This window comes from Sinocyclocheilus anshuiensis, unplaced genomic scaffold, assembly GCF_001515605.1.
Source record: "Sinocyclocheilus anshuiensis isolate Anshui unplaced genomic scaffold, SAMN03320099.WGS_v1.1 scaffold779, whole genome shotgun sequence".
Classification (NCBI taxonomy): Eukaryota; Metazoa; Chordata; class Actinopteri; order Cypriniformes; family Cyprinidae; genus Sinocyclocheilus; species Sinocyclocheilus anshuiensis.
Window position 1 is genome coordinate 734,482 of NW_015548244.1, and position 26,716 is coordinate 761,197.

At 35.6% G+C, this 26,716-nt stretch overlaps 2 protein-coding genes and 1 pseudogene across 3 annotated transcripts in view; 2 read left to right on the plus strand and 1 right to left on the minus strand.

The window, feature by feature from the left end:
• The first annotated feature begins 1,784 nt into the window (after positions 1–1,784).
• On the plus strand, positions 1,785–16,073 carry LOC107655143 (CD151 antigen-like). Of its 2 annotated transcripts, XM_016442562.1 has the most exons (9): positions 1,785–1,942; positions 4,287–4,371; positions 5,206–5,397; positions 12,642–12,716; positions 13,069–13,089; positions 13,483–13,587; positions 14,819–14,974; positions 15,198–15,284; positions 15,385–16,073. In XM_016442562.1, the coding sequence occupies exons 2-9, from the start codon at positions 4,288–4,290 to the stop codon at positions 15,442–15,444; spliced, it is 780 nt and encodes a 259-aa protein (XP_016298048.1). In that variant the 5' UTR covers positions 1,785–1,942; position 4,287; the 3' UTR covers positions 15,445–16,073. The 2 variants fall into 2 exon arrangements, with proteins under 2 accessions (XP_016298048.1, XP_016298049.1); XM_016442563.1 differs by lacking the exon at positions 13,069–13,089.
• A 2,309-nt stretch (positions 16,074–18,382) lies between these two features.
• On the plus strand, positions 18,383–20,302 carry LOC107655135 (Parkinson disease 7 domain-containing protein 1-like; annotated as a pseudogene).
• A 717-nt stretch (positions 20,303–21,019) lies between these two features.
• LOC107655144 (chitinase domain-containing protein 1-like) overlaps positions 21,020–26,716 on the minus strand; it is an 8,494-nt gene continuing 2,797 nt past the window's right edge. The window contains exons 8-13 of the mRNA XM_016442564.1: positions 25,461–25,553; positions 25,273–25,374; positions 22,731–22,883; positions 21,455–21,535; positions 21,281–21,323; positions 21,020–21,198 (exon numbers count right to left, since the gene is read on the minus strand). Coding sequence (XP_016298050.1) covers positions 21,100–21,198; positions 21,281–21,323; positions 21,455–21,535; positions 22,731–22,883; positions 25,273–25,374; positions 25,461–25,553 — 571 coding nt within the window. The 3' untranslated portion in view covers positions 21,020–21,099. The remainder of the gene's footprint in view (positions 21,199–21,280; positions 21,324–21,454; positions 21,536–22,730; positions 22,884–25,272; positions 25,375–25,460; positions 25,554–26,716) is intronic.

The window sequence follows — 26,716 nt, forward strand, 5'->3', positions numbered from 1 at the left end:
GAATACTTTCCGTACCCACGGTATACTGCCTGGACTGGTTACATAGTATGGCAGCATTTGTATGCAAAAGGTGTGCTTACGCTGCTTTGCATACAAATAAGTGTGTGACTTTGATTGAAGGTTTACTGTAAAAATTAGTGAGAGTGTATTTAGCATGTGCCTTAATCTGTTTATGTTGACTGTGTGTGACCCTGTGATTGGTTTATGGGATTAGACTGAGTATCATTCTGTGTGTGTGTGTGACTGGCAGGAAAAGATGGCTGAAGGGGCGTGTCTGATGTTGCTAGGCAATAAGACAGACCTGGCGACCGCAGGCGGGAGGGAGGTGACTAGAGCACTTCGCCGCAGACTGCTCATCATTTCTGACTGATCTCAGACATTTGCATGTGTCAGTGTTTGTTGTTGTGTGTGTTGACAGCAGTACCAGGCTGAGTTCTATGAATGCAGTGCTAAGAGTGGACACCAGGTGGAGGAGGCTATGACCCACCTGACCCAGGGCCTGCACCATGATGGTAGATGAACAAATTCAGAGTTACAGGATTAGTTTTGAGTTGACAAAACCAAACCACTCCAATCCGGCTTTGTTGGTACCATGATGCGTATCATCAACTTTCTTCGTCAACTCAGGCTTTGATCCTGAGTTTGTGGAGCGCATGCACATGAATGTGTGACATCACTGGCACACAGCCAATCACATGCCTTGCAACACAGAGCAAGTATGATTTACTTCTCGCGAGAGACCCATCAAGATTCCAAACTAAAGGGTAAAGGTTTTGCTAAAGGTTATGAGATTGTAGAATATGACGAATTTAAACACATTTACACTGAAAAAGTAATTGTTCATGAAAGAGGACAAATAAAAGAAATTATCTTGCTCTATCAGTGCTACCTGGCTAGCCAGCTAATCTGGCTTCATGGTACAGGCCCCAGGTGTGAAACTGGATTAATGATAGTTCATATTTGGCAATCACAAGTAAAATGTCCTTTTCCAAAACAGTATTTATCCTCCTGAGACCCTGTGACCTCATATGAGGACATTATATTTTGATGTATTATACACCAAAAGACTATACATGCCACAGTTGTAAGTCTGGATGTCCTGTACAGAGCATCCTAAAAATCTTTTCTAGGGTCTTAAGAGGAGAATATAATATAATATAATATAATTAAAATAAAATTACTATTTATTTATTTATTGCTGATGCAATTCAATTAATTTTATTTTATTTGACTTTATTTTATTGAATTATATATTTAAAAAAATGTTCAGGCTACTTGCCTCAGCAGGACAAGCAGTGCGACTCTGCGCTCCGTCTGGACGCCTCTCAGCCAACAGAGGGCGCTGCTGCAGCGATTACGTAACTCATGAATATTAATTACGTGATTTGACGCTCAACGAATTAAAACAATGTATGAATATTCATAGACCAAAGATATTCGGAGTGGATAGTCTGCCTCTGCACGTCGTACAGCTAAATTAATAATAATTTTCAGCAAGGTATAAAACTGTAAAAGGTTATAAAACACACATCGGGAACAGTGATAAGATCATTTTAACACACTACACTACAATCTTGTTTATACACAAATGCATTTATTATCAGCCTAATGTTAAATATGGCCTGCATAAGTATTTTTATAATTATTATTAGTGGACTTGATCAAGAAATGTCATTTTTGGAAACACCAAATTGAATGTTATGTTTACAGTAACTGTTTTCTATGTAAACCCTGTATATAAACACTGTATCAGTTGTTTGTTTTTGGGACTGGAGCTACAGCGCCATCTGTCGGCAAAATACAAAGATTATACAAATACAAAAGCCCCCTGACGCGCGAGCAGTGCCCACAACACGCAGACAACAGAAGGAACAGCGGACTCTCAAACATAACTAAACAAATACGATCTACAACTGGACATTCATTCAATCACGTCCTTCAGGTGGGTGCGTTATTTTAAACACGAACTTCTATTATTCTTTTGAAATCGTTTGCAGGTCATAAATGGGCAGCGTCTGTATTATGCTGTGATTTTATTAGTTTATGTATGAAAGCAAATTACACTTTTGTCTTTAACAGCAATTTTTAACTAAAGTAGCCTACTGTTTTTTTTTTTTCATTCATATTTGTTTGAACTTAATACACTAGTGATGCACTTTATAATTAGAGTCTTGTAGTTTGATGCATGCAGGGAACTGATCTGTAATAACTGCCTCGGATTCTTCAGATGGTGAGGTGTGACAGATTGAAAATGAACCAGGAGACATGAACACAATTCAGTCCTGATACTGATATATACAGTATCAGACACTTATATTGTACAAATCTCAATAATCTATTCATATGGTGACCGGACTCTCCATTAAGACAAATTTGGCTGCTCAAAATAAAGTTATAAGCAAAAATAAAAAGGTTTATTTGCTTACACCTACATATAGGTTCAAGCAAATAACCATTTTAAGAAAATCAAGTAATTAAAAACTGTTGAACTATATAATTCAATTAAAGAATATTGTTTGCTATTTATTTGCTGTCAGCAGCATGTCCCAAAACAGGCAGGTGTAAAAACACAACCCTTGGTGTCAGTTGAGTCACAGTGCAGAGGTGTTTGTGTGAGTCAGGCTGCTGGAGTTATATCTGCTCACGGAGGCCGCTGGGTGAGGTTACAGTAGTAAAAGTTTCTCCATGTCTCTGTGAGTCACTCATCCTGACGCTGTAGGACAGAGAGATGATTCTGACAGAAACACCCCACCCCTGAAATTAACTGGGAGAAAGAATTCACAAACTGTCAGTATATTGCAACTCGTTTGATTATTTCACCCCAACATAAAATAAAACAATATTTGTCATATAGAAAAATAATTGTAATATTTATACTGTTCAAAAGTTTAGGTCAGTAAGAGAAATTATTGCTTTTTTCAATAAGGATACGTTAAATCAATCGTTCACGTTCACATAAATGCTGTTCTTTTGAACTTTCTATTCATCAAAGAAAAATTGTAGCATGGTTTCCACAAAAATATGAAGTTGAAATGACTTGTACAACAATTATACTTTTTTTTTTAAAGAACTTACGTTTTTAAGTTGAAATATGTGGAAAATTATTAGAATGGTTTCTGAAGGATCATGTGACATTGAAGACTTAAAATATATTAAAATAAAATATAATAATAATTTATATTAAATTTATAAATTTGTAAATTTGTACATTTATAAATTATATATATATATATATATATATATACAAATATAAAACAGTTTATAAATATATTAATTATAGATGTACCGATTGCAATTTTCTTGCCCGATTCCGATTTCCGTTTTTTTTGTTAGTGTGATCTGCCGATACCGATTTTTCCCAATTCCGATTTTCTTTCGAAGAACTATAATTGACAGCATATATAGATGACTGTTTGAATGAGTGAGTCATTCATTCAACCGATTCGTTCAAACGACTGATTCATTCAGAAACGAGGCAAGCTGCTGTCTTTATCGGAGCATGTGAGCGAAGCGGAGCGGTGTGACGCTCCGCTAGGTTTTCCGCTCTATGGACGTGCGCTCCACTCAGTCGCTCTAACCGCCCAAGCAAGTGCTCCGTTAATATTCCGCTCACGCTCGCCGTAAACCAATTCCCGCTCAGATCCCGCTCCGACATAAAATTTCTCTAGTAGGCCTAATTGTTTACTGTTGCTCCCCGCTCAATATATAAATTTTACTACATTACCACATTTTTCTTTGGAGTTGTTTTTAATTAGAATCAAGGATGAAGCTCATTACTTTTACTCAGGATCTGAGTTTTCGACGTGTCGTGTGTGACCTTTTGCTCTCTCATTTCTTCAAAATAAGCTCTTAATCAGCTAACAACTTTATAAATCAGAAGCTATGTTATGTTTTTTATTTTATTTTGAATTTAAATGACATAACATCATGTGAAAACCACCTTCAATAAACTTGGAAGACTCTGAGAAGACAGTCTCTGTGCAGCAGGGTGGTTCAACATTAGTAGGAGTGCAGATTGTTGGAAAGCAAAATCTAATAATATGATTTTGGGATGAAATAAGACCTGCACATGTTCTTCACCCTATAGCCATAATTCACTGAACTTTGCCTCACAAATGTCACATCATTTTAAATTCTGTGTAAAGGAAGGGTTAGTTCTGTCCAATCGGCCTGTAGTAGATAACGACCAGCCTCTCGGGGGATGTTAAGCTGGATTCATGGTTTTTCTCAGACCTGTCAAGTGGATGCCATCTTAAAAGAGTTTGTAAAATCTATTACTGTTTCAGGATGGCAGATGCGGAGGAAAAAACCAATACCTGCGGGACAATATGCCTCAAATACCTTCTGTTCATCTTCAATCTTTTCTTTTGGGTGAGTTTGTACTTTGTTTTGATCTTGGTTAGTCTGAGGAGCTGCCATATCTGTTGAATAATAGCTAAAACCAGTCTGAAGTGGTTTACTGATCATTTAGCTGGTATAACTAGCCTATGTTAACAGTAAACCAGTTTAGGCTGCTTTATCCGGTCTTCCAAGAAGGCCAAACTAGTGTTTATCTAGTCAGCCAGTTGGTGTCACAACCAGAACAGCTGACAGATACCTAAATCCCCTTAAAACCACAGAAAACCAACTTAATAGCAATGCTATTTTTATTATTTATATTTATTTACATGTATATATCATTTATATACTATTATAGTATTTATTAATATTTTAAATGAGCTTTTATATTTATATTTTCAGTTTTTATTTTAATATTATTTAAAGTTTTAGTAATTTTGTTATGTGCTTTTGTGATTTCTATTAGTTTTTGTTAAATAATTCTCTTTAGATTTAATTTATTTTTATTTCCTTTTTAGTTTTAGGGAATTTTCTACTTCAAGTCATTTTATAAATTAAATTAAGGTTTTTTTTTTAAGTTTTTTAATCTAATATTTTTATTAGTTATGTTATTTCTATTTTGATTCTATTATTTTGAGTAGTTTTAGTTTTTGTTAATCAGAGCAACACTTAAAACCAGCAAACCACTATAGGCTGGTTTAAGCTGTTTTGTTTTTTGTGCAGATGTATTTGAAAAGAAAAATCCACTGTTTGTCTTTCTATAGATGCCCAAATTTGGCACAAAGCACCAAATCTAACAACATCAAAAAGTACGGAAACTTCTGCTTCAGAAAGAGCCCGTTATATAATTGTACCTTGTCCTCCTAGCTGGCAGGTGGCGCTGTAATGGCAGTGGGAATATGGACTCTGGTGGATAAAAGTGACTACATCAGCCTTCTGTCCTCCAACACCTACTCGGCCGCGGCCTTCATCCTGATTGGCGCGGGGGCCGTCGTCATGCTCACTGGGATACTTGGCTGCTGTGCCACCATCAGAGAACAAAGAGGTCTTCTTAGAGTGGTGAGAGAGCATTATGGGTAATTTTACAACTGACAGCAGACACATGTCCATAAGCCACAACTACAATTCAAAGGTGTCCTGTGTGGTTGTGAAAGTGAGTTTTTAAAGTATTGCTATGTAGTTGCTAGGGTGTTATGAGTGTTTTAAAGAGTCTGGTATGTGGTTGCTAGGGTGTAGCTGTGCAGTTGCTAACGTATTCTGAGTGTTTTAAAGTGTTCATGTGCAGTTGCGATTCAGTTCTGGGTGTTTTAATGTGTTGTTATGTGGTTGCCAGGGTGTAGCTGTGCAGTTGCTACAGTATTCTGAGTGTTTTAATGTGTTTGTGTGCAGTTGCTAGGGTGTTCTGAGTGTTTTTAAAGTACGGCTATGTGGTTGCTAGGGTGTTCTGAGGGTTTTAAAAAGTCTGGTATGTGGTTGCCAGGGAGTAGCTGTCCAGTTGCTACAGTATTCTGAGTGTTTGGTGTCTGAGTGTTTTAAAGTGTTGCTATGCGGTTATTGGGGTGTTCTGGGTGGTAGTAGCAAGGGTGTAACTATGCAGTTGCTAAGGTGTTCTGAGTGTATAAAAGTGTTGCTATGTGGTTGCTAGGGTGTTCTGAGTGTTTTAAAAAGTCTGGTATGTGGTTGCCAGGGAGTAGCTGTCCAGTTGCTACAGTATTCTGAGTGTTTTATTGTGTTTATGTACAGTTGCTAGGGTGTTCTGAGTGTTTTAAAGTGTTTGTGTGCAGTTGCTAGGGTGTTCTGAGTGTTTTTAAAGTACGGCTATGTGGTTGCTAGGGTGTTCTGAGTGTTTTAAAGTGTTGCTTTGTGGTTGCGAGGGTGGAGCTGTGTGGTTGCTAAGGTGTTCTGAGTGTTTTAAAGCATTGCTATGTGGTTGCTAGGGTGTTGTGGGTGGTTGCAAGGGTGTAGTTGTGCAGTTGCTACAGTGTTCTGAGTGTTTTAGGTCCTGTTTACACTAGTGCGTTTTCGTTTTAAAATGAAAACGATCCTCGTCTACACTGGTGTTTTCACTGCGTTTGAGAAACGATCTCCGTCCACACTGCACAACCCGAAAACGCATGTCACATGACCATTCATGCAGGTACAACAATGAGCATGATATTATTGTTTACACTGTCGTCAAGGATACGCAGAGCAAATGTTGGCAGCCATGCCATCGTTTTCAAAAGTCTCTGTTTTGGTCCGTTTACACTGAAACACAACCCCGGAGTTTTCAAACTAAAACGGGGTCTGCAGCGTTTTCGAAAGTCTCCGTTTTCGATTGTCGAAAATGCCGGGGTAGTGTAAACGACAGGCATAACCGTAGCAAAAGTTATGCGTTTAAAAAAGAAAACGCACTAGTGTAAACGTAGCATTAATGTGTTCATGTTCAGTTGCTAGGATGTTCTGAGTGTTTTAAAGTGTTAATGTGTGGTTTCTAAGGTGTTCTGAGTGTTTTAAAGTTTTGCCATGCAGTTGCTAGGGTGTTCTGACTGTTTAAAAGTGTTGCTATGTGGTTGCTAGGGTGTTCTGAGTGTTTTAAAGTGTTGCTATGCGGTTATTGGGGTGTTCTGGGTGGTAGTAGCAAGGGTGTAGCTATGCAGTTGCTAAGGTGTTCCGAGTGTTTAAAAGTGTTACTATGCGGTTGCTAGGGTGTTCTGAGTGTTTTAAAGTGTTGCTATGCGGTTATTGGGGTGTTCTGGGTGGTAGTAGCAAGGGTGTAACTATGCAGTTGCTAAGGTGTTCTGAGTGTTTAAAAGTGTTGCTATGCGGTTGCTAGGGTGTCTGAGTGTTTTAAAGTGTTGCTATGCGGTTATTGGGGTGTTCTGGGTGGTAGAAGCAAGAGTGTAGCTATGCAGTTGCTAAGGTGTTCTGAGTGTTTAAAAGTGTTGCTATGTGGTTGCTATGGTGTTCTGAGTGTTTTAAAGTGTTGCTATGCAGTTATTGGGGTGTTCTGGGTGGTAGCAAGGGTGTGCAGTTGCTAAGGTGTTCTGAGTGTATAAAAGTGTTGCTATGTGGTTGCTAGGGTGTTCTGAGTGTTTTAAAGTGTTGCTATGCGGTTATTGGGGTGTTCTGTGTGGTAGCAAGGGTGTAGCTGTGCAGTTGCTAAGGTGTTCTGAGTGTTTTAAAGTGTTGCTATGTGGTTGCTAGGGTGTTCTGAGTGTTTTAAAGTGTTGCTATGTGGTTGCTAGGCAGTTGCTAGAGTGTTGCTATTCAGTTGTTAGGGTATTCTGGTTCGTTGCTAGGGTGTTGCTATAGGGTACTCTAGGTGGTTGCTAGGGTGTTACTATTGCCGGTCATTGTGTTGTCACTCACAATAAAAATCAATGAGTTGCAAGATGCCACAACATTGCGCAGCCTCTGGTTGTTAAAACCACCGCAATTTGAATTGCTGAAGAAATTGGATAAACTTTCACAGGTAAGAATGCATTTGGTTGTGTTTTTAATATGTATTAACTCAATATTACAAGGTTTTTAATCTATAGTACATTTTAAATGCCATAATGGCTTTGTCTTGCTGTATGGCGGACAGCTTACATATAGCGGCCCATAGAAACAGCCGCTAATAGGGCATCTACCTATACATATCTATGTGTTTCAGACAGATACTAGTTGCTAAGAGAGATATAGCATTGCAAGTCAGAACAGTCTGAAGGTCTGACCTGAGTTTGGTGGTAGGGTAGAGTGGGGGAAAACACCCTCCTACTGTTTATCCCAAAATAACCACAAGATAAAGTCAAGACCAATTTTTATTGTAACTATGGACTACGTTGACGAGTGATGTAGAAGTTTTCACCATAAAGCTTACACTGGTGATGTACCTGAGAGAAAACGGATTTCACAGTGAATGATCTAATTAAGAAAAAAAGTGTTTAAAAGCTTATTGTTTTGTAGAAAATCACAGTGAGAACAGTAGGGCCTGTAGATAGGTAGTACGTGTTAAGAAAAATATAATTATATTTTCAGAATAGAAATATTTTCAGACATAATTTTTTCTCAAAAACATAGTCTGTGGGGTAAAATGCCCCCCAGCCAGGTGGGGTAAAGTGCCCCCAGGCCCTGGGGCCCAGGGGGCAATGGGCAATTACTGTAGTTATTCTGTTCTGAACATCAAATCCTTTGTTTTTCCATCAAATGTATTCTAACTAGTTGGTTGAATAAAAATATTTGGACTTTATATTTAAAAATGACCTCAAGTTAGCATCAGGTTAGCACCAGCTAACAAAATCCTTCAAACAGGCTATTATAATTTTGTAATTCATAATTATTGATTATATTCTCTTTTTAATTTTAAGCTAAAACTGCCTGTTCTCTGATTTTGCTGTAAATGTTTAAAGCAAATTGCTTTGTAAGACTGGGGGGCATTTTACCCCACCTTGGTACAAATTTTATTGTTTTTAATTTTTGTTAAAAATCTAATAACATGAAAACTCTGGACATTTTTCATACTTGGTTTATAATTTATGTAATTGTCACTAAAACTATGATAACTTTTCTGAACACATTTAACTTTTGTTTCACAGAGAAAAAAATCGCATAGTCCTTAAGGGGGACGTTTTCCCCCACTCTACCCTAACAGCTTGAAAGGTCTAGGATGAGTTGGAGTCAGAACGTTTAGTCTCTGATGAAGTTAGCAGGGGTGAAATTAGGGGTGATGACTACAAGGTACACACCTCTTGTTTATGTTGGACTTGTCACTTCATGTTAATCTGCAAGCCAATAGCACATAAGCTTTTATGTAGAACAAAAAGCTTTCCTGACCAATCGTAAAGAACTTTTTTTCCGACCTGCGGCTATTCCAGACTCCAAACAAAAAAAAAAAGTATAAAAATCTCAAAATAATTTTCCCTGATAATATGTCAGCAATAATGTCACATCATTTATGATTACCCTAGCTTTTAAGTAAAGACATGGGTGATTTTATCAGCAACATTCTGTGACAGTTCATGGCAGTGATTTAAAATAGCCTAGCAAACATTTCCAATTGTAGATCAGGGGTCAGTTGACTAACGCCACCTTCAGCGAGTTTAAAAAGACACCACAAAAGAGTAGTTCAAGGTATATTGACATTTGGGCTAGTAGCCTATGACGTAATGTTTACAGAGGACTTAGCCCTCACCTTTACAGTAAAGTGAAACTGAAACTATACATAACCCGAAATCCTTACCTTTACTGAACATCTTCTTCACTTTTTTGTTTTGAATAACACACAATTAGTTCTGCTGTGCATTTTCTCCTGATAACAGACAGGTGAGAAGAATGATTTTTCATTTGAGAAGGTGATTATGTAATCTGTTGGCAGATACACAAATTTTACTAAAACATTATTTAAATGTAATTCTAGGATAATGCAGAGACAGCAGTATGCTGCTTTATTAGATTAAGATCAATGAAATGCATATCTACGTACATAACTCAAGTGTGAAACTGAAATTAATTGCCATCATTTCAAAAGGATTTTGAATTGAACTAATAGGAGGGAGTATTTTAACAAAAAAGGATACACCTTTAGTAATATAAATCATGTGACTTGCATTACATTGAACAACCTCATGTTGTCATTATTCTTCACTAACAGCCTTGACTCTGTTTAGATTTTGACAAGCCACTTTAATGCCATATCAGGTGTTCACTGACCCAGTCATCACTTCATGTAGAAACAGCTTCTTTAGCGTCTGTACTGAAACATTCTCTCTTTTTTTTCCACAAATGAAAATAAACAGAGATTCATTAGAGATGGCTGATCACACAAAGATGAAAGAAAGCCAAAACAAATCTAATGTTCTGTGTGATGCCTGCCATGGAAATCAAAAACTCAGCGCAGTAAAATCATGCTTGCAATGTGTAACATCCTTCTGTGAGACTCACTTGGAAAATCACAAAACAGCAGCAAGGCTCATAAAGCACAAACTTATCGACCCTGTGGACAACCTGGAAGATTATATCTGTGTAAAACATGAAAAACCGCTGGAGCTATTCTGCCGAGATGACCGGACATTTCTCTGTCCTATCTGCATAGAAATATGACACAAAGCTCACAACATTGTTCCTATAGAACAAGAGAGTGGAGCTCAGAGGGTGAGAAATACAACAAAAATATCTGAAGATATTTAAGCAAAAAAAATGTGTGTTAATCAAACCAAACTGTCATAAAATCACTCAAAGAAAGATTTATCGTCCTCAGGTGTTCTGGGTGGTAGTCAAAACATCCCAAACCCAGGAAAGAAAGTCTCTTCTCACTTATAACAGTGCTGGATGATTTTCATGTGAAGATTTCATATTTATAATTTGTTTGTTTGGTTAACTCACCCTAAATAGTGTTGTTTGACTAAGGAAACACCACCAACACAAAAAGCTATTTTAACAAAGGAAAGAACCAAGTCTTGGCCCTATAAATGTTTTTGATGAATCATCTGAGTGCAGTCTGTGATAAGATCAGCACAAAAACCTCTACCAGACCTTTGAATTAAATCTTATGAGTAATAGACAAAGTGGACAGTGTAAACACTGGATTACAGTAGTCGTGTGGATTCCTGCATACAGAAGCCAGGAATTATTCTGGGAACACGCTGTCACACTAACGTGACTTTTTTTGTGCTTTCTAAATTAGTTTGATGGTGCTCATGTGTGTGTCTCTAGTTGTCTCAAAGCTGTCAACATATCTGATTTAAATAAAGACGTGTGTATCTTTAAGAGGTCAGACTTAGAAACTTGAGTCATAACTGAGGAATGACGGCCAGCAGAGAGAGAGAGAGAGAGGGAGTATAGAGGAATGAGAAGGGAGTGATTCCAGAATAGAGGAGTGAAAGGAGAGTGGTGGGCACAGAAAACAGAGGGAAAATACAGAACAAATACAGACTGAGAGAAGAATAATAATGCTTTTAACCTTTATAAGCTGCGTAAAATTCCTCAGATGCCATTCGTTCTCATTTTCAACAGCTGATGGACATCAGAGTGAAGGTTCTTATAGGGATAGTTCATCCAAAAATAAAAATTCTGTCATTTACTCACCCTCATGTCGTTCCAAACCCCGTAAGCCTTTGTTCATCTTCGGAACACAAATGAAGATATTTTTAATGAAATACGAGAGATTTGTTTCTCCATTGACAGTCTACACAACTACCACTTTGACGCTTCAAAAAGTTATAAAGAGATGGTAAAACTAATCCATATGTATTGAGCGGTTTAGTCCAGAGAGACTTGATCGCATTATATGATGAGCAGATTTAATTTAGGCTTTTATGCACATTGATTAGCAAACATAAACAGAAGCTCAACTGCGAGAACAAACCTTATTGGTTCTTGCGGAAGCTCAAGCGTGCCTTGTAAAACACGAGAATTAATGATGTGAGCGTCGATTAGTGTTTATATGTAAATAAAAGCCTAAATAAATCTGTTCATCATATAAAGTGATCAAGTCTTTTCAGAAAATTTGGACTAAACCGGCTCTCAGTTCATATGGATTAGTTTTACGATCTCTTCACGAACTTTTTGAAGCGTCAAAGCGGTAGTTTTGTAAACTGTCAATAGAGCAACAGAAATCTCTCAAATTTCATTCAAAATATCTTCATTCGTGTTCTGAAGATGAATGAAAGTCTTACGGGTTTGGAATGACATGAGGGTTAGTAATTAATTACAGAATTTCCATTTTTGGATGAACTATCCCATTAAAGGAACAGTAATACAAAAATGAAATTGTCAATATACTGTATATACTCACCCTCAAACCTAGAGTCCAAATACATATATTAGGGCTGCACGATTATGACAAAAATCATAATTGTCGATTATTCCCTTGAAATTGTAATTGCGATTTCTTAATTACGATTATAACAATTTACATTGATTGAATGATGTTTATACCATTGTTTGATGCAAGTGCATGCCGTATTTTTATATGAAAATAAACAAGCTGAAAACACTCTAACTGGAAAACTTTTTGTGCTTTTCTATAGTATTAAGCCTCAAATGTCAACTATACATCGGATTGGTTTCTTCTTTAAATTATAAAAAAAGTAAAAATATGAATGGTATTATAATGTTATACTAAAATTAAAATAATGGGAAAAACCCTTAAGATAACATGTAGAAAGAAAAAAACGCATCTTAAGCACGCAGAATAACATAAGTGGACTTTGAACGATTAATTGCCGCTTTGAACGATTACGTAATTGTGGCATCCATGATTGTAATCACGATTAGAAATTCGATTAATTGTGCAGCCCTAACATGTATTACTGAAACTTTTTTACTTTTTGTCTCTACAGTTCTTTGTCCTGTTGTTATTAATCTTCCTACTGGAGATCACAGCTGGAATTCTGGCTTACGTCTATTATCAGGAGGTGAACTCACATTCAAGATGAGGAATAAATGCTGCATTTCTGTTCTGTTCAATTCGGATGAATACTCTCTTATCCTGTAAAATTTAATTTTTCTGTACCCTTTTTTTATTTTTCAACATCTTTATGTATGCATGCAAATAACAACTTAATAAACATGGTTGCAACATTGCCATGAATATCATAGGAATGTCATGTGACATCATATTAGGTCTTAATTTAACCGTAAGACTCCTCGGATTCGCATTAAACCCACATACACATGTTGAGTGTTGTATGTTTGCATGCTCTCCATCCACTTTCCTGCTTTTCTATCTTTATAAAACCCTTTGTCTTCTTCCTCCTTTTCCTCCAGTGTTTTCCTCTCTGCTACCAGGTAAACAACTACATAGACAAAAAATCAGCTAAAGTTGCACATATGTGGCTTGAGTTTGTTTGATTTTCACCTCTAACGATAAAAAACACTGTCATTATTTACTCATTCTCGTGCCATTCCAAACCAGTATGCTGTTATTTTTTCCACGGCACACTGAAGGTTACATGAACATTCTTCCGTGTTCTAAGGGGAAAAAAATAACATCATGTTTGGAATGACATGACGGTGAGTAATTAATGACGGAATTTTCATTTTGAATGGTTCCTTTAATATATGAGGTTTTGCTTTGTATCTGTGAATGAATACAGACGTTCACAGCACTTATTATACAGTATATAGAGAATGATTTATAGATATAGATCTGTAGCCTGATGAATTTATCTGTGATTGCAGCTGAACGCTGAGCTCAGAGCCGATCTGAAAGAGAGGATGGTGCAAAACTACCAGCAGCCTGGACAAGAGCAGGTCACTAGAGCCATTGACAACCTCCAGCAAGATGTAAGATGCCCATCCATCGTGCTGGGTAGTAACTAGATCACATGTAATTGGATTACAAAATCAGATTCCAAAAATTAAGTACTTGTAATTAGATTACATTACATTTTAAAATACTTGCAATCAGACACAGTTACTCTATTTATTGATTACATGATTAGATATTATTCACACAAGTCTTTGGAAGGCTTTTTGTCTTTAAAACACATTAAAATGCGTAAATTCACATTGTTATTTACATGTAATGCAGGGATTCCCAGACTTTTTTTTTTTGTCAGCCAAACCTCTTTCAATTAATATATTTACTTGAAGTTGCACATTTGCATGTACACGGTTTCCTGGTTAATGGTCACATGACATGCAGGTAAACATATATAAAATATTTCATCTTTTTTGGTAAATTTTTTATTGTCATTTTAAAATGATTTACTTTAATTTTACATTTTTATGTTTTAATTCATTATTAGCATTTCATTAAACTCACAAACCGTGCTGCAGTTCCTTCATGAACCCCAGATTAAGAAACCTTGACATAATGTTTAATGCACTTCATGTTAATAACAGCGAATGGAATATATTTTCATTCTCTTTGTATTTTTATATCAGTATGGTACAATATTATCCTATTCAAATCAATGTGATAAACTAGTTGGGTCACAAGTAATCTAAAAGTAGTCTGATTATATTGCCTAAAATGTGTAATCTAATGGATTACATTTCTAACTACAATTTGTGTCATGCAATTTGGATTCAGTAATGGGCTATAATTTCCAAGTAATTTATCCAGCAGTGTCTGTCTGTCTATCCTTCTATCATTCTGTCTAGCCTAAATACCCTAACAAGTGCCTAGCAACCACCCAGAACACCATAGCAACTGTTTAGCATTGGCATAACAACACAGAACACCCACTTAGCAACTACTTGACAGCTGTCTAGAACACCTTAGAAACATTTAACACTTTCAAGCTACTTCTAACATTTAAGACAAGACTTTGTCAAGCCCACAATCTAGTTTCAAACTATAATCATGCATGCATGTTTACATTTTTCAAAAGCTTTGAAGTTTGTCTATTTCATAACAAAGAAGGCTTTTGAACACAAGTTTCCCAGTCTGTGAGCATGTGAGTTTATGCGTCATGATATCAGACACCACTAGCCCATGGGAAAATGATCCCCCCGTCACAAGAATGAACTCTTTTCTCGTTCCCGCGCTCCCATCTGTTTTACGGTGCAGCTGAAGTGTTGTGGCAGTAACAGCTCAGCAGACTGGATGGAAGGGGCCTGGATTCAGATCTTTGCCGACAGACGCCTGGTGCCCGACAGCTGCTGTAAGACCCCCACAGTGGGCTGTGGAGTCAGAGACCACCCATCCAACATCTACAAAGTGGAGGTACATTCAGATGACCGACCTCACAATTTGATTGCTCTTTTATAGCTTATGCATTTCTCAAATGGTTCATTTAATGTTTTAAGGCAAATAGCTCAGATGATTCGGCTTTGGAAGAATTTGATGAGAAACACTGAAGTTCACATTGAGACTTTTCATTGCATACTTTGACGTTTGAGGCATTGTTGAGATTTTTTCTTTTAAAGACCTTTTTTTTCTTTCTCAGGGAGGTTGCATATCCAAACTAGAGGAGTTTATTCTTCAGCATCTGATCATTTTGGGCTCAGTGGGTCTTGGGATTGCGTTCATTCAGGTGAGCAGCTCTGATATGATTCCAGCGAATATTTTCACTCCTATTTGTATTTGCGGTCATATTGTAGATTTTAACCTTCGGTCTTCCCTGTCTGTTCCAGATTGTAGGGATGATTTTTACCTGCTGCTTGTATCAAAGTTTGAAAGAAGAAATATACTGAAGAAGATACTCATTCACACCAATACCAAATAAGCCTTCCTGCTGTCTGCATTACTGTCTGCTACTGTTTGGTTGTATGTTGTAGTGTCATGAATATGTCACAGTAATGCAGGATGACAGGTCAATATGTCTTGGCTGCAGGACAGTCCTTCTGGAAAGTGAACTTAGCTTGCTTTGTTTTAAGCAAAGATTTTTAAAAGCAGTGTGTTCGAATTTTGATGTCAAAATGAAATCAGTGGAATTGTTTCATCTGATTTTTGTTAGTTTTGCTCTCACAGTGCCTTCAAATACATACAGAATTTGTCTGCCATTGATTATTAAACATTAGATAATTATTGGCACCCTTTCAGCATTAAAATGGATTGTAATCTTTAATGACAGACATGAATTTTTACATGCTTTGTATGTAACATTTGTTCTATTAATAAAACATTAACATTAATTTATTTTCATCAAGTGGAAGTAATATTTAAAGTATTCACTGTGTCTGTATATTTTCTATAACCAAGGGTGATTAATAAAACATTTATGATATAAAATGTGCATACCACGTGTACATATGCATATAGGAACTACTTGCAGAAGTAACTGTTTTACTCGGAACTTTATAACCGACTGACAATGAAAACAAGCAGCTGATTAAATTATCTTTTTATCGTTTTTTATCGTAAATTCAATAAATTTATGACATTTCAGTACATGTGTATAGTAGGTTATTGTTGGAGTTAGTATTGCCATTATCGCTTGTTAATGGTCAGTCTTTATAAACAGCGAAAAACAGTACATTTGGTGATATAAAGCATCTAGAAGTAATATTTAAAGTATTCACTGTGTCTGTATATTTTCTATAACCAAGGGTGATTAATAAAACATTTATGATATAAAATGTGCATACCACGTGTACATATGCATATAGGAACTACTTGCAGAAGTAACTGTTTTACTCGGAACTTTATAACCGACTGACAATGAAAACAAGCAGCTGATTAAATTATCTGTGTTTTTTATCGTAAATTCAATAAATTTATGACATTTCAGTACATGTGTATAGTAGGTTATTGTTGGAGTTAGTATTGCCATTATCGCTTGTTAATGGTCAGTCTTTATAAACAGCGAAAAACAGTACATTTGGTGATATAAAGCATCTATAAAGCATCTAAACCTACATGTGTGATTGTGGCCAGTGCTGCATCTGCAGGTAAGACTCAAAACATCCCATAAAAAGAAAATGCATATTTACAGTAAGGCAATCAGATTTCTGAAATGGGAACCGGGGACATTTTCTATTTGAGTGGGTGGTCAAAATATAATTGAAAACCTACATGTGTGATTGTGGCCAGTGCTGCATCTGCAGGTAAGACTCAAAACATCCCGTAAAAAGAAAATGCATATTTACAGTAAGGTAATCAGATTTCTGAAATGGGACCCGGGGACATTTTCTATTTGAGTGGGTGGTCAAAATATAATTGAAGTCCCACGTTTTATTATCAATGAATAAAAAAAATTTAAAAAACGGGGTCAGTACATTTTTGTATGTTTTTACGTTGTTTATTTATTGTAGGTTCCATATACTGTTACTGTAATTAATAATTATTATGATGTTTCTGAGTCAAACTGACCCTACATGTTTGTTCTTATTTCTATATTTCTATAACAAAAAAAGAAAAACAAATAGAAATAACAACATATGATAAATAAAACTGTATTTAATTCTTTATTTATTTTTAGCATTTTCTAACTGTATTTAATATTTTCATCCCCCCACACCTGTAAATATACTGTATATAATAATTACAACTTTATAATTTAACTTTTTAAATGTTATTTCAATTCAAATTGATTTGTATAGCGCTTTTCACAATACACATCGTTTCAAAGCAGCTTTACAGAAAATGCATGTATTTAATTTATTTAATGTTTGTGCTTTTGGAAATGGATATTTGCTATCCCTAATTAAGCTAATTATGAAGCATTCTTTTAAAAACATAAAACATATATAGGCTATGTGTACGTAAAATATGTAAATAAAATAATAAATGTAAAAGTCATAATACATTCAAATTAAACTTTACATTTTTCTAGTGTAATTAATGTTGCTTTTATATTTGTCTTTATTTATTTCCTTTTTCATTTTGGCTCGAGAAAGATCTCATTTGTCTTTCGGATATTACTTATTCTAAGTGCATTTATCCAATGATCAATTTAATCAAAAAGGCATAAAAATACCATGTGGATCATCAGATGGCATTGTACTTTGATCCATTTTTAAATTAAACTTTGAACAATGACACTGTTTTGTTCCTAGACAGCACACGTACGTCTGCAAGATGTCTGTTAAAGATCGCTTCATCTGGAAAGCATCTGCTGTGTACAAACATCTGATAGGCGTCTTTAAGATGTCAGTTTTACATTCATTCTAAATCATAAACATCTTAAAGACATCTTCTAAACGTCTTCTTGACATCTGATAGGAAACGTTCTATAGACATATTGCAGATGAGCAAACACTCTAAAAAATACGTCTTGCAGATGTAAATGCAGACATCTCGTGATGTACGTGTGCTATCAGGATTAGTGTGTTCTGGTTATTTTCAATGTAATGCATTAAACTCCGTTCTGTTTTCCTGCAGGAGTTTCAGCGCGATCGTTCCATCAGTGTTTTAATTTGTGCAGTTCAGTGTTTAACCTGGCGTGAGGAAACACACACTGCAGCATCTACAAATCAGTGTTTATTCATCCATTAAAGACACAGAAAATGTGCTGCATGCATCAAATCTGTCTCTTTTTCTGTCTAACAGGGGAAGCCCATCGACTTTGCCGGTGTGGATGACAGCACAGCCCGCTGGGTGCAAGAGTTCAGCATCAAACCCTACGCCAACCCGGCAAAGCTGAAGTCTGTCGATGGTCTAACATCTCTCTGCTTTCTTGAATCTGTGTGCATGGGTGTGCAGTATTTCTAAACCTCAGGATGTGTGTGATGTTTCAGGGGCCCGCTATCAGGCGCTGTTGATTCCCGACTGTCCGGGAGCCCTGAACGATCTCGCCCACAGCGAATCCTGTCCCACTTCACTTCTCAGCAAAGTGAGGGTCTCTCACAGCTCAGGGCTTAACGCACTCACTGTGAGATGGGTTTCTTTGATTCACGTCTGTGTGATTGTAGAGCCCGTGTGTGCTGTGGGACGGGGGGTAGCTGCTCTCTGCTGCGCTACAGAGGAACAGAAGTGGATATTCAGTGGCTACAGCATGACCGGGGTGAGTGATAACGTCATATCAATCAACAAACTATGGAATAGCTTCAAAAAGCTGCTGTAATGTGATGTTTTTGACAGCCCTCTGTGTTCGAGCTGCTACGTTCTGCTGAATTTGCCAACCTGCCGCTGATTGTGGAGGATTTCGTCAAAGACACCGGTGGATCTTACACAGGTGAGGTTCATTAAAGTCATTTCAAACCTGTTTGACAATCAGTGTTGGGGAGTAACTAGTTACATGTAACGGAATTACGTAATTTAATTACAAAGTAAATGTAACTATAATTTGTGTAAAATAAAGTGTAATTTAATTACAGTTACTTAGGAAAATGTTAAAGATTACAAAGGGGTTATATCTGAATATTTTCACACACTTACAGTTTTGATTGATTTCTTTCCCAAATTGCATTGACTGCTTTAAAGGGGTCATAGGATGCTACATGCACTTTTACAAGTTGTTTGAGAGACACCAATGTTTCAGGAGTTTAGGACATGCTTATTTGATAACTGTTTTATTTCCTATTTGGGTTTGTGTAACTATTAAACTATATCTTATGATTTTAAATCTGTATTAAACCTCAGAATGATCTCCAAGTAAAAAGTGCTGCCGAAGTCTGATTTTGTGGTGGCTGTGCTTTAAAATGAAATTATTATAATCTTAATTCACGCGAAGAAGGATTTTGAAAGTCTGACAGTAATCAGTGTTGAGTACTGTTGTAATGCAATGATTGAAAACATTCGTTAGAAATTTAGAAAAGTAATCAAATGTAATCAGTTACATTACTTTAATAAAGTAATTGAAATAGTTACAATACTTATTTCATTTTAAATAGAGTAACTTGTAATCTGTAATCTATTACATTTCCAAAGTAACCTTCCCAACACTGTCCACTATATTGCTATATTTGGCATATATTGTCATATTTTTATCTATATAAAAGGAACAGCTCAAATTTCGGTTGTAATTAGTGCGGGATATTGACGTCGGTTATAAGTCTCACAATTTGATTTCAATTCACAAACTTGTGATTTGATTGAATTCCGATTTCGATTTGATTCAATATTGATTCATTTAGATATATATCAGGCACAGTACATGTCAATTTTCCCCAAAACTCTGTATATTAATGCTGTAAAGGATACAGGGAACCCTGTCGGTTAGTATAACGCATTACTATAATATCAAAGGTTAAAATGAACAAGTATTTTGTATACAAACATTTAAATCGCACCGAAGGCAGTTTTATAACATAACTTTTTAATTATGTATCTACTCTAATTCTTTAATTTTTTTGAAATATAAATATAAAACATGTTTTCATTATGGATTTATTCAAACATGCATTATGTGAACAGGCCTTACGAATTTGAAAGCTGATCATTTGTTAAATATCAAAAGTAACACATTAGTGTATTTTTGGGTGACCTTGGTATTTATGTGAAGCATTGTTTTTAGCTAAATAAAATTCATTCCTCACAGCGAGCATCAAGGTTCTGGACCGGCATCTTGTGACAGGCCAGAACGTTCAGTCCACAACAGCGGCCGTCAATAACCTGATTCTGCTGTGCAACAACAGATAAACGCTTCACCTGTTCAGAAGGGAACAATCAAGAGACCACGTGACGAAATGTGAACCAGAAGTGTTTGAGAAATGACTGTTGAAAGAGTTTAGTTTATGAAATATGACTTAAAATTCCATTTAAGTGAATTTTTTTTTGTCTATAAAATATGAATGCTTTGAACGGAGCACATGATTTAATATTATATATATATATATATATATATAAAACTGTAAATGCATTTCAAAGCCATACACTGTAATAATAGGCTTTATTTTTAAAAGTTGATAAATTCACCTAGAACTTTAATACCACTAAAATGACAAAAGCACCACATTTCAACGTTTAAATGCATCAGACTTCCATTTGTTAGTGCAAACGTGATTATGAATAATATTCTTCAATTAAGAGTTAAAGATGTTGTTGTGAAGCTTAACTTTTGAACATTCCTGTAACGTGTGAGATGGGGCAGTTTAACAGGAAATCCTGTGGTTTTTATATCCTGTGTCTAGATCATGTTAAGAGGAACGTGGCGCTTATGAACTACTGAGCTGTTCTGAAGTTTTGCTTCATTGTCTTTTTAATGTCCAAAAATGTTCTATGCTGCTTTAATGTTATGAAATCAAATATGTAACATGCAGTATTATGAACATATTACAGTATGAAAAACCAAATCTGTACCTTAAATTGTATTCCTGAATAATAAAATAAGTTACTGTTAAGAATGCACACGATAACAGACGTAATTAAAAATAATTTTATTGGCATGCTCAACAACAGTACTGTCATAAATATCTGAAGTGCTTTGATAAATTGCACTTTTGGAAGCAAATCAGACGGAGGTCAGGTCACAAAAGATCATAGAAATAGTCCAGTCCTTGTCCCAATTCCCACATGGAGATTCCTGTTCCCAGTTCAGCTGCCAAGTCCATACGAAACTGGAGGAACTAGAGAAGAAAGAGAAAGTCCCAGAGCTGAATAATACCCATAATCCACTTTGATATCTTATATTGACAATAACAAAGTTACCTTTAAAGTGGGGTAGTAAACAACATGCTTCAGTCCGTTACTACTGAAACACAAAAAATGATTTTAGTCATTGTTCTGTAACACTATTTTAATTATTTAACAAACTTAAGTGACTCGTGAAAATCAGTTTATTATAAACTTTACATCAGATTACAGACGGTCTGTGTGTTTAACCTTTTATAATTGAAGAAATGTTCTCCAGTGTTTTCGTCCCACTGCAGTTTGGGTTTCACTTCCTTCAGCAGTTCAACATACCTGAATGAAAATGAAGATTAAATATGATCTCTTGTTCTGGAAATCACTGACAGTTCAAAACTCTGTCAACTTTAGAAGTAAATGGACATTTTTTTTTTTACTTGTACATGTAATAACATTTAATAAAATGTTATAATAAAAAATACAATTGTAATAAAAACGTAATTTGTTTTTCAATCTTAAGAAAAACTAAATATAGGCAACTTTCAGCCAATTCAAAGTAACATTTTTATGAATCAAACTTGTACATTTAACAAGTTAAACTAGTGTTTCCAAGTGCATTATCTTCTGAGATAACTAAAAAAATTATATAAATGACGTTTTATTCTTTTTTTTATTTTTTTATGAGGTTTTCAGATCAGAATAAGAGCAGCAGGACATGAGAAAATGGAGAAAGACCTTTGACTAATGTAGTAAATATCATCACAAAATGAGACTTTCATTTTCAAGGAAAACTATACACTCACCGGCCACTTTATTAGGTACACCTGTTCAATTGCTTGGTAACACAAATTGCTAATCAGCCAATCACATGGCAGCAACTCAATGCATTTAGGCATCTAGATGTGGTGAAGACGACTTGCTGAAATTCAAACCGAGCATTCGCATCATGGATGTGCAGCCGACAAATCTGCAGCAACTGCGTGATGCGATCATGTCAATATGGACTAAAATCTCTGAGGAATGTTTCCAACATCTTGTTGAATCTATGCCATGAAGAATTAAGGCAGTTCTGAAGGCAAAAGGGGGTCCAACCCAGTACTAGCAAGGTGTACCTAATAAAGTGGCCAGTGAGTGTATATCACAATTGATTTTAACAATTAAAAAAAGTGGCCAGTGAGTGTATATCTATATACTTCATATCTAGGTTATATTTTTGTACATAGAAAACCAATGCATATATAGGCAATTAGATTTATTTAGATTTCGTTATTAAATATGCAAGTTTAATTTTTTACATTTTACTAAAGTTGACGAGGTAAAACATTGCTTTTACAAATAACACATTTTTTTTTTTATATATATAAAATTATTTTATAAATATCGTTACATGACAAAATATTTAATATTTTATATAAAATTGTAACATATTTTTAGATTTTAAAATAAATAATGAACAAATAATTAGCACATTTAATTCCATCTGACAGCAATAATTTGGCTAAATGAGTGTTTTAATGAATGAAGCATGTACCTCCCTCCCAGTAGCGGCTCCGCTCCGTCGTGGCTGCTGAAGTCCAGTCCGTACAGGTTGATTCCCAGCAGGATCTTGTGTCTCCACTGGCTGTGAGGAGCGAGCTGCAGCACACACTCTCTGATCCAGGGCAGCGGAGCGCTCGGACCCGGCCTGAAACACAACAGCATCACAGCGAATCAAACACTTCACCTTAACGCTCACAACTGGCTGAAACACTTCAGAATAACTCATGATGGCTGAAGAATGTGGCTTTTTAAACAGACAGTGATGAATTCTGAGGAGCCAGGTGGCTGATGGCGAGTTACACATTTACAAAAAATATTTGTTTACAAACATGGGGAAATTAAATTAGTTCACATAAAAAATTAACTAAAATATTTAAAAAAGAAAATGTGCATTACAATGTTGATCACCACTAAAAATATAATGACAGATCAATAAAATATCTGTTTAAGGAAACTTTAAATAGGATGCACAATATTAATATCAGCCAATTGTATCTTTTTATTTATTTATTTATTTGGCCTTCATATTGGAAACTATGGAAGCTTGTTCCCACCACAGGATTAAAAATTGCAACTTTATCTCACATTGCTGTCTTTTTTTTCCACAATTCTGAGGGGAAAAAAAGTCTGAATTGTGAGAAGTTACAATTACCTTTTTTTTTTTTTTTATTCTGAGGTGGAAACAGGATTTCATAGGAAACTGATATCGGGGTGCATTTTTACTTTTATTTTTAAAATTAATTGTCATGGTTTAAAGGCCTATGTTTCTGTACAGGTCAGGGATATTATAATTAATTCAAATCTAAAACCAAAATAATAATAATAATAATACATTACATTAATAATAATCCAATACATTAATTAATTACTCGGAAAAACTAAATATTAACTGAAATAAGATAAAAAATTTAAAAGTAGTTGCCTAGGCAACATTTCTCATTTTAATTTAGTTTAACTAATCAATCAAAAATCTATCAAATTTAATGAAAAACTATATACACATTAAGAAAATTATTAAATGACAAAAATTTGACAAAGTGTGTGTGTGTGTGTGTGTGTGTGTCTGTCTGTGTGTATACGTGTGTGCGTGTGTGTCTGTGTCTCTGTGTGTCTCTGTGTGTGCGTGTCTGTGTGTGTACGTCTGTGTCTGTGTCTCTGTGTGTGCGTGTCTGTGTGTGTGTGTGTCAGTGTGTCTGTGTGTGTGAGTGTGTGTGTGTGAGTCTGAGTGTGTGTGTCTGTGTGTGTCTGTGTGTCTGTCTGTGTGTCTGTGTCTGTGTCTGTGTGTGTGTGTGTCTGTGTGTGTGTGTGTGTCTGTCTGTGTGTGTGTCTGGAGCGCTCGGACCCGGCCTGAAACACAACAGCATCACAGCGAATCAAACACTTCACCTTAACGCTCACAACTGGCTGAAACACTTCAGAATAACTCATGATGGCTGAAGAATGTGGCTTTTTAAACAGACAGTGATGAATTCTGAGGAGCCAGGTGGCTGATGGCGAGTTACACATTTACAAAAAATATTTGTTTACAAACATGGGGAAATTAAATTAGTTCACATAAAAAATTAACTAAAATATTTAAAAAAGAAAATGTGCATTACAATGTTGATCACCACTAAAAATATAATGACAGATCAATAAAATATCTGTTTAAGGAAACTTTAAATAGGATGCACAATATTAATATCAGCCAATTGTATCTTTTTATTTATTTATTTATTTGGCCTTCATATTGGAAACTATGGAAGCTTGTTCCCACCACAGGATTAAAAATTGCAACTTTATCTCACATTGCTGTCTTTTTTTTCCACAATTCTGAGGGGAAAAAAAGTCTGAATTGTGAGAAGTTACAATTACCTTTTTTTTTTTTTTTATTCTGAGGTGGAAACAGGATTTCATAGGAAACTGATATCGGGGTGCATTTTTACTTTTATTTTTAAAATTAATTGTCATGGTTTAAAGGCCTATGTTTCTGTACAGGTCAGGGATATTATAATTAATTCAAATCTAAAACCAAAATAATAATAATAATAATACATTACATTAATAATAATCCAATACATTAATTAATTACTCGGAAAAACTAAATATTAACTGAAATAAGATAAAAAATTTAAAAGTAGTTGCCTAGGCAACATTTCTCATTTTAATTTAGTTTAACTAATCAATCAAAAATCTATCAAATTTAATGAAAAACTATATACACATTAAGAAAATTATTAAATGACAAAAATTTGACAAAGTGTGTGTGTGTGTGTGTGTGTGTGTCTGTCTGTGTGTATACGTGTGTGCGTGTGTGTCTGTGTCTCTGTGTGTCTCTGTGTGTGCGTGTCTGTGTGTGTACGTCTGTGTCTGTGTCTCTGTGTGTGCGTGTCTGTGTGTGTGTGTGTCAGTGTGTCTGTGTGTGTGAGTGTGTGTGTGTGAGTCTGAGTGTGTGTGTCTGTGTGTGTCTGTGTGTCTGTCTGTGTGTCTGTGTCTGTGTCTGTGTGTGTGTGTGTCTGTGTGTGTGTGTGTGTGTGTGTGTGTGTGTGTCTGACCTGTCCGGTCCAGAGTAATCATATGTCATCAGACTGAACGCATCCACCACAGGTGCCAGTTTCTCAAAATCCTCCCGTTCAAACATGCCAGGCTGACCAGAGCTGAACACGACACAGACAGGTGCTGATGGAAACAGGATCAAAGCATAAGAAGTGCTGGGATGGAAAAACAATAAATCCTCATTTACCCCGGAGCGACTGAAGGAGGGATGACCAGCACGCAGGTTAACTTCCCAGCCTTCAGAGTCTCACACAGGTGTGTGACCAGGTGCACCAGCTCTCTGTAACACACACACACACAATAAAGACCCCATATCAAAATATTATTATCAGATTTTTGTCTTAATCTGTATGATGAAATCTCAAAGACTTCGACTAAACTTCTACTTCAACTAAAAATCAAGCTAGTTATAAACACTACAGACAAATTCAAACCCTAATCTTAAAAGGCAACTTGCTATGCACTTTTAGAATATCAAAAAAATATTAATGAATCTTTTTAGATTTTATGAAGATAAAATTAGGTATTTTAGTAAAATACCTAATTTAATTAGGTATTATTTAGGCCTTGCACATTCTAGCTCCTGTGTATTTGTCCAGTATGGTGGCAATCTACACCCCCTCTAGATCCTTGAGATCAGAAAATCAACATCTGCTTTGCGCTACTAGGACAAAATATAAACAGAGGTGACAGAGCCTTTCCTCCCGCAATCTATTCGATCAGCCAAATCCTTACCCATGTTCAAAGCCATGTTAAAACAACATCTTTTAAATACAAATGGGGAGCTTTTTTAAATGGGTTAATGTTTGTGTGTGTTTATGTGATGAGGGTATATATATATATATATATATATATATATATATATATATGTTTTTTTTAAGCTTGTGATTGTGAAGCACTTTGGGCAACCTGAGTTGTATTAAATTGTGTGATATAAACAAACAAACAAACATTTAAATTATATATTAAGTAAAATACCTAAAAAATGTAAGTAATGTCAGGGTTTCCCAGACTGTTCACAAAAATGTAATGTTTTTTTTTTTTATAAAACCAAAAGAAAGAAGACTTAGTATATATATTAGTGCTGTCAAACGATTAATCGCATCCAAAATAAAGGTTTTTACATAATATATTTATGTGTACTGTGTTTATCGCTACTAGGACAAAATATAAACAGAGGTGACAGAGCCTTTCCTCCCGCAATCTATTCGATCAGCCAAATCCTTACCCATGTTCAAAGCCATGTTAAAACAACATCTTTTAAATACAAATGGGGAGCTTTTTTAAATGGGTTAATGTTTGTGTGTGTTTATGTGATGAGGGTATATATATATATATACAGTGGGTACGGAAAGTATTCAGACGCCCTTAAATTTTTCACTCTTTGTTATATTGCAGCCATTTGCTAAAATCATTTAAGTTAATTTTTTTTCCTCATTAATG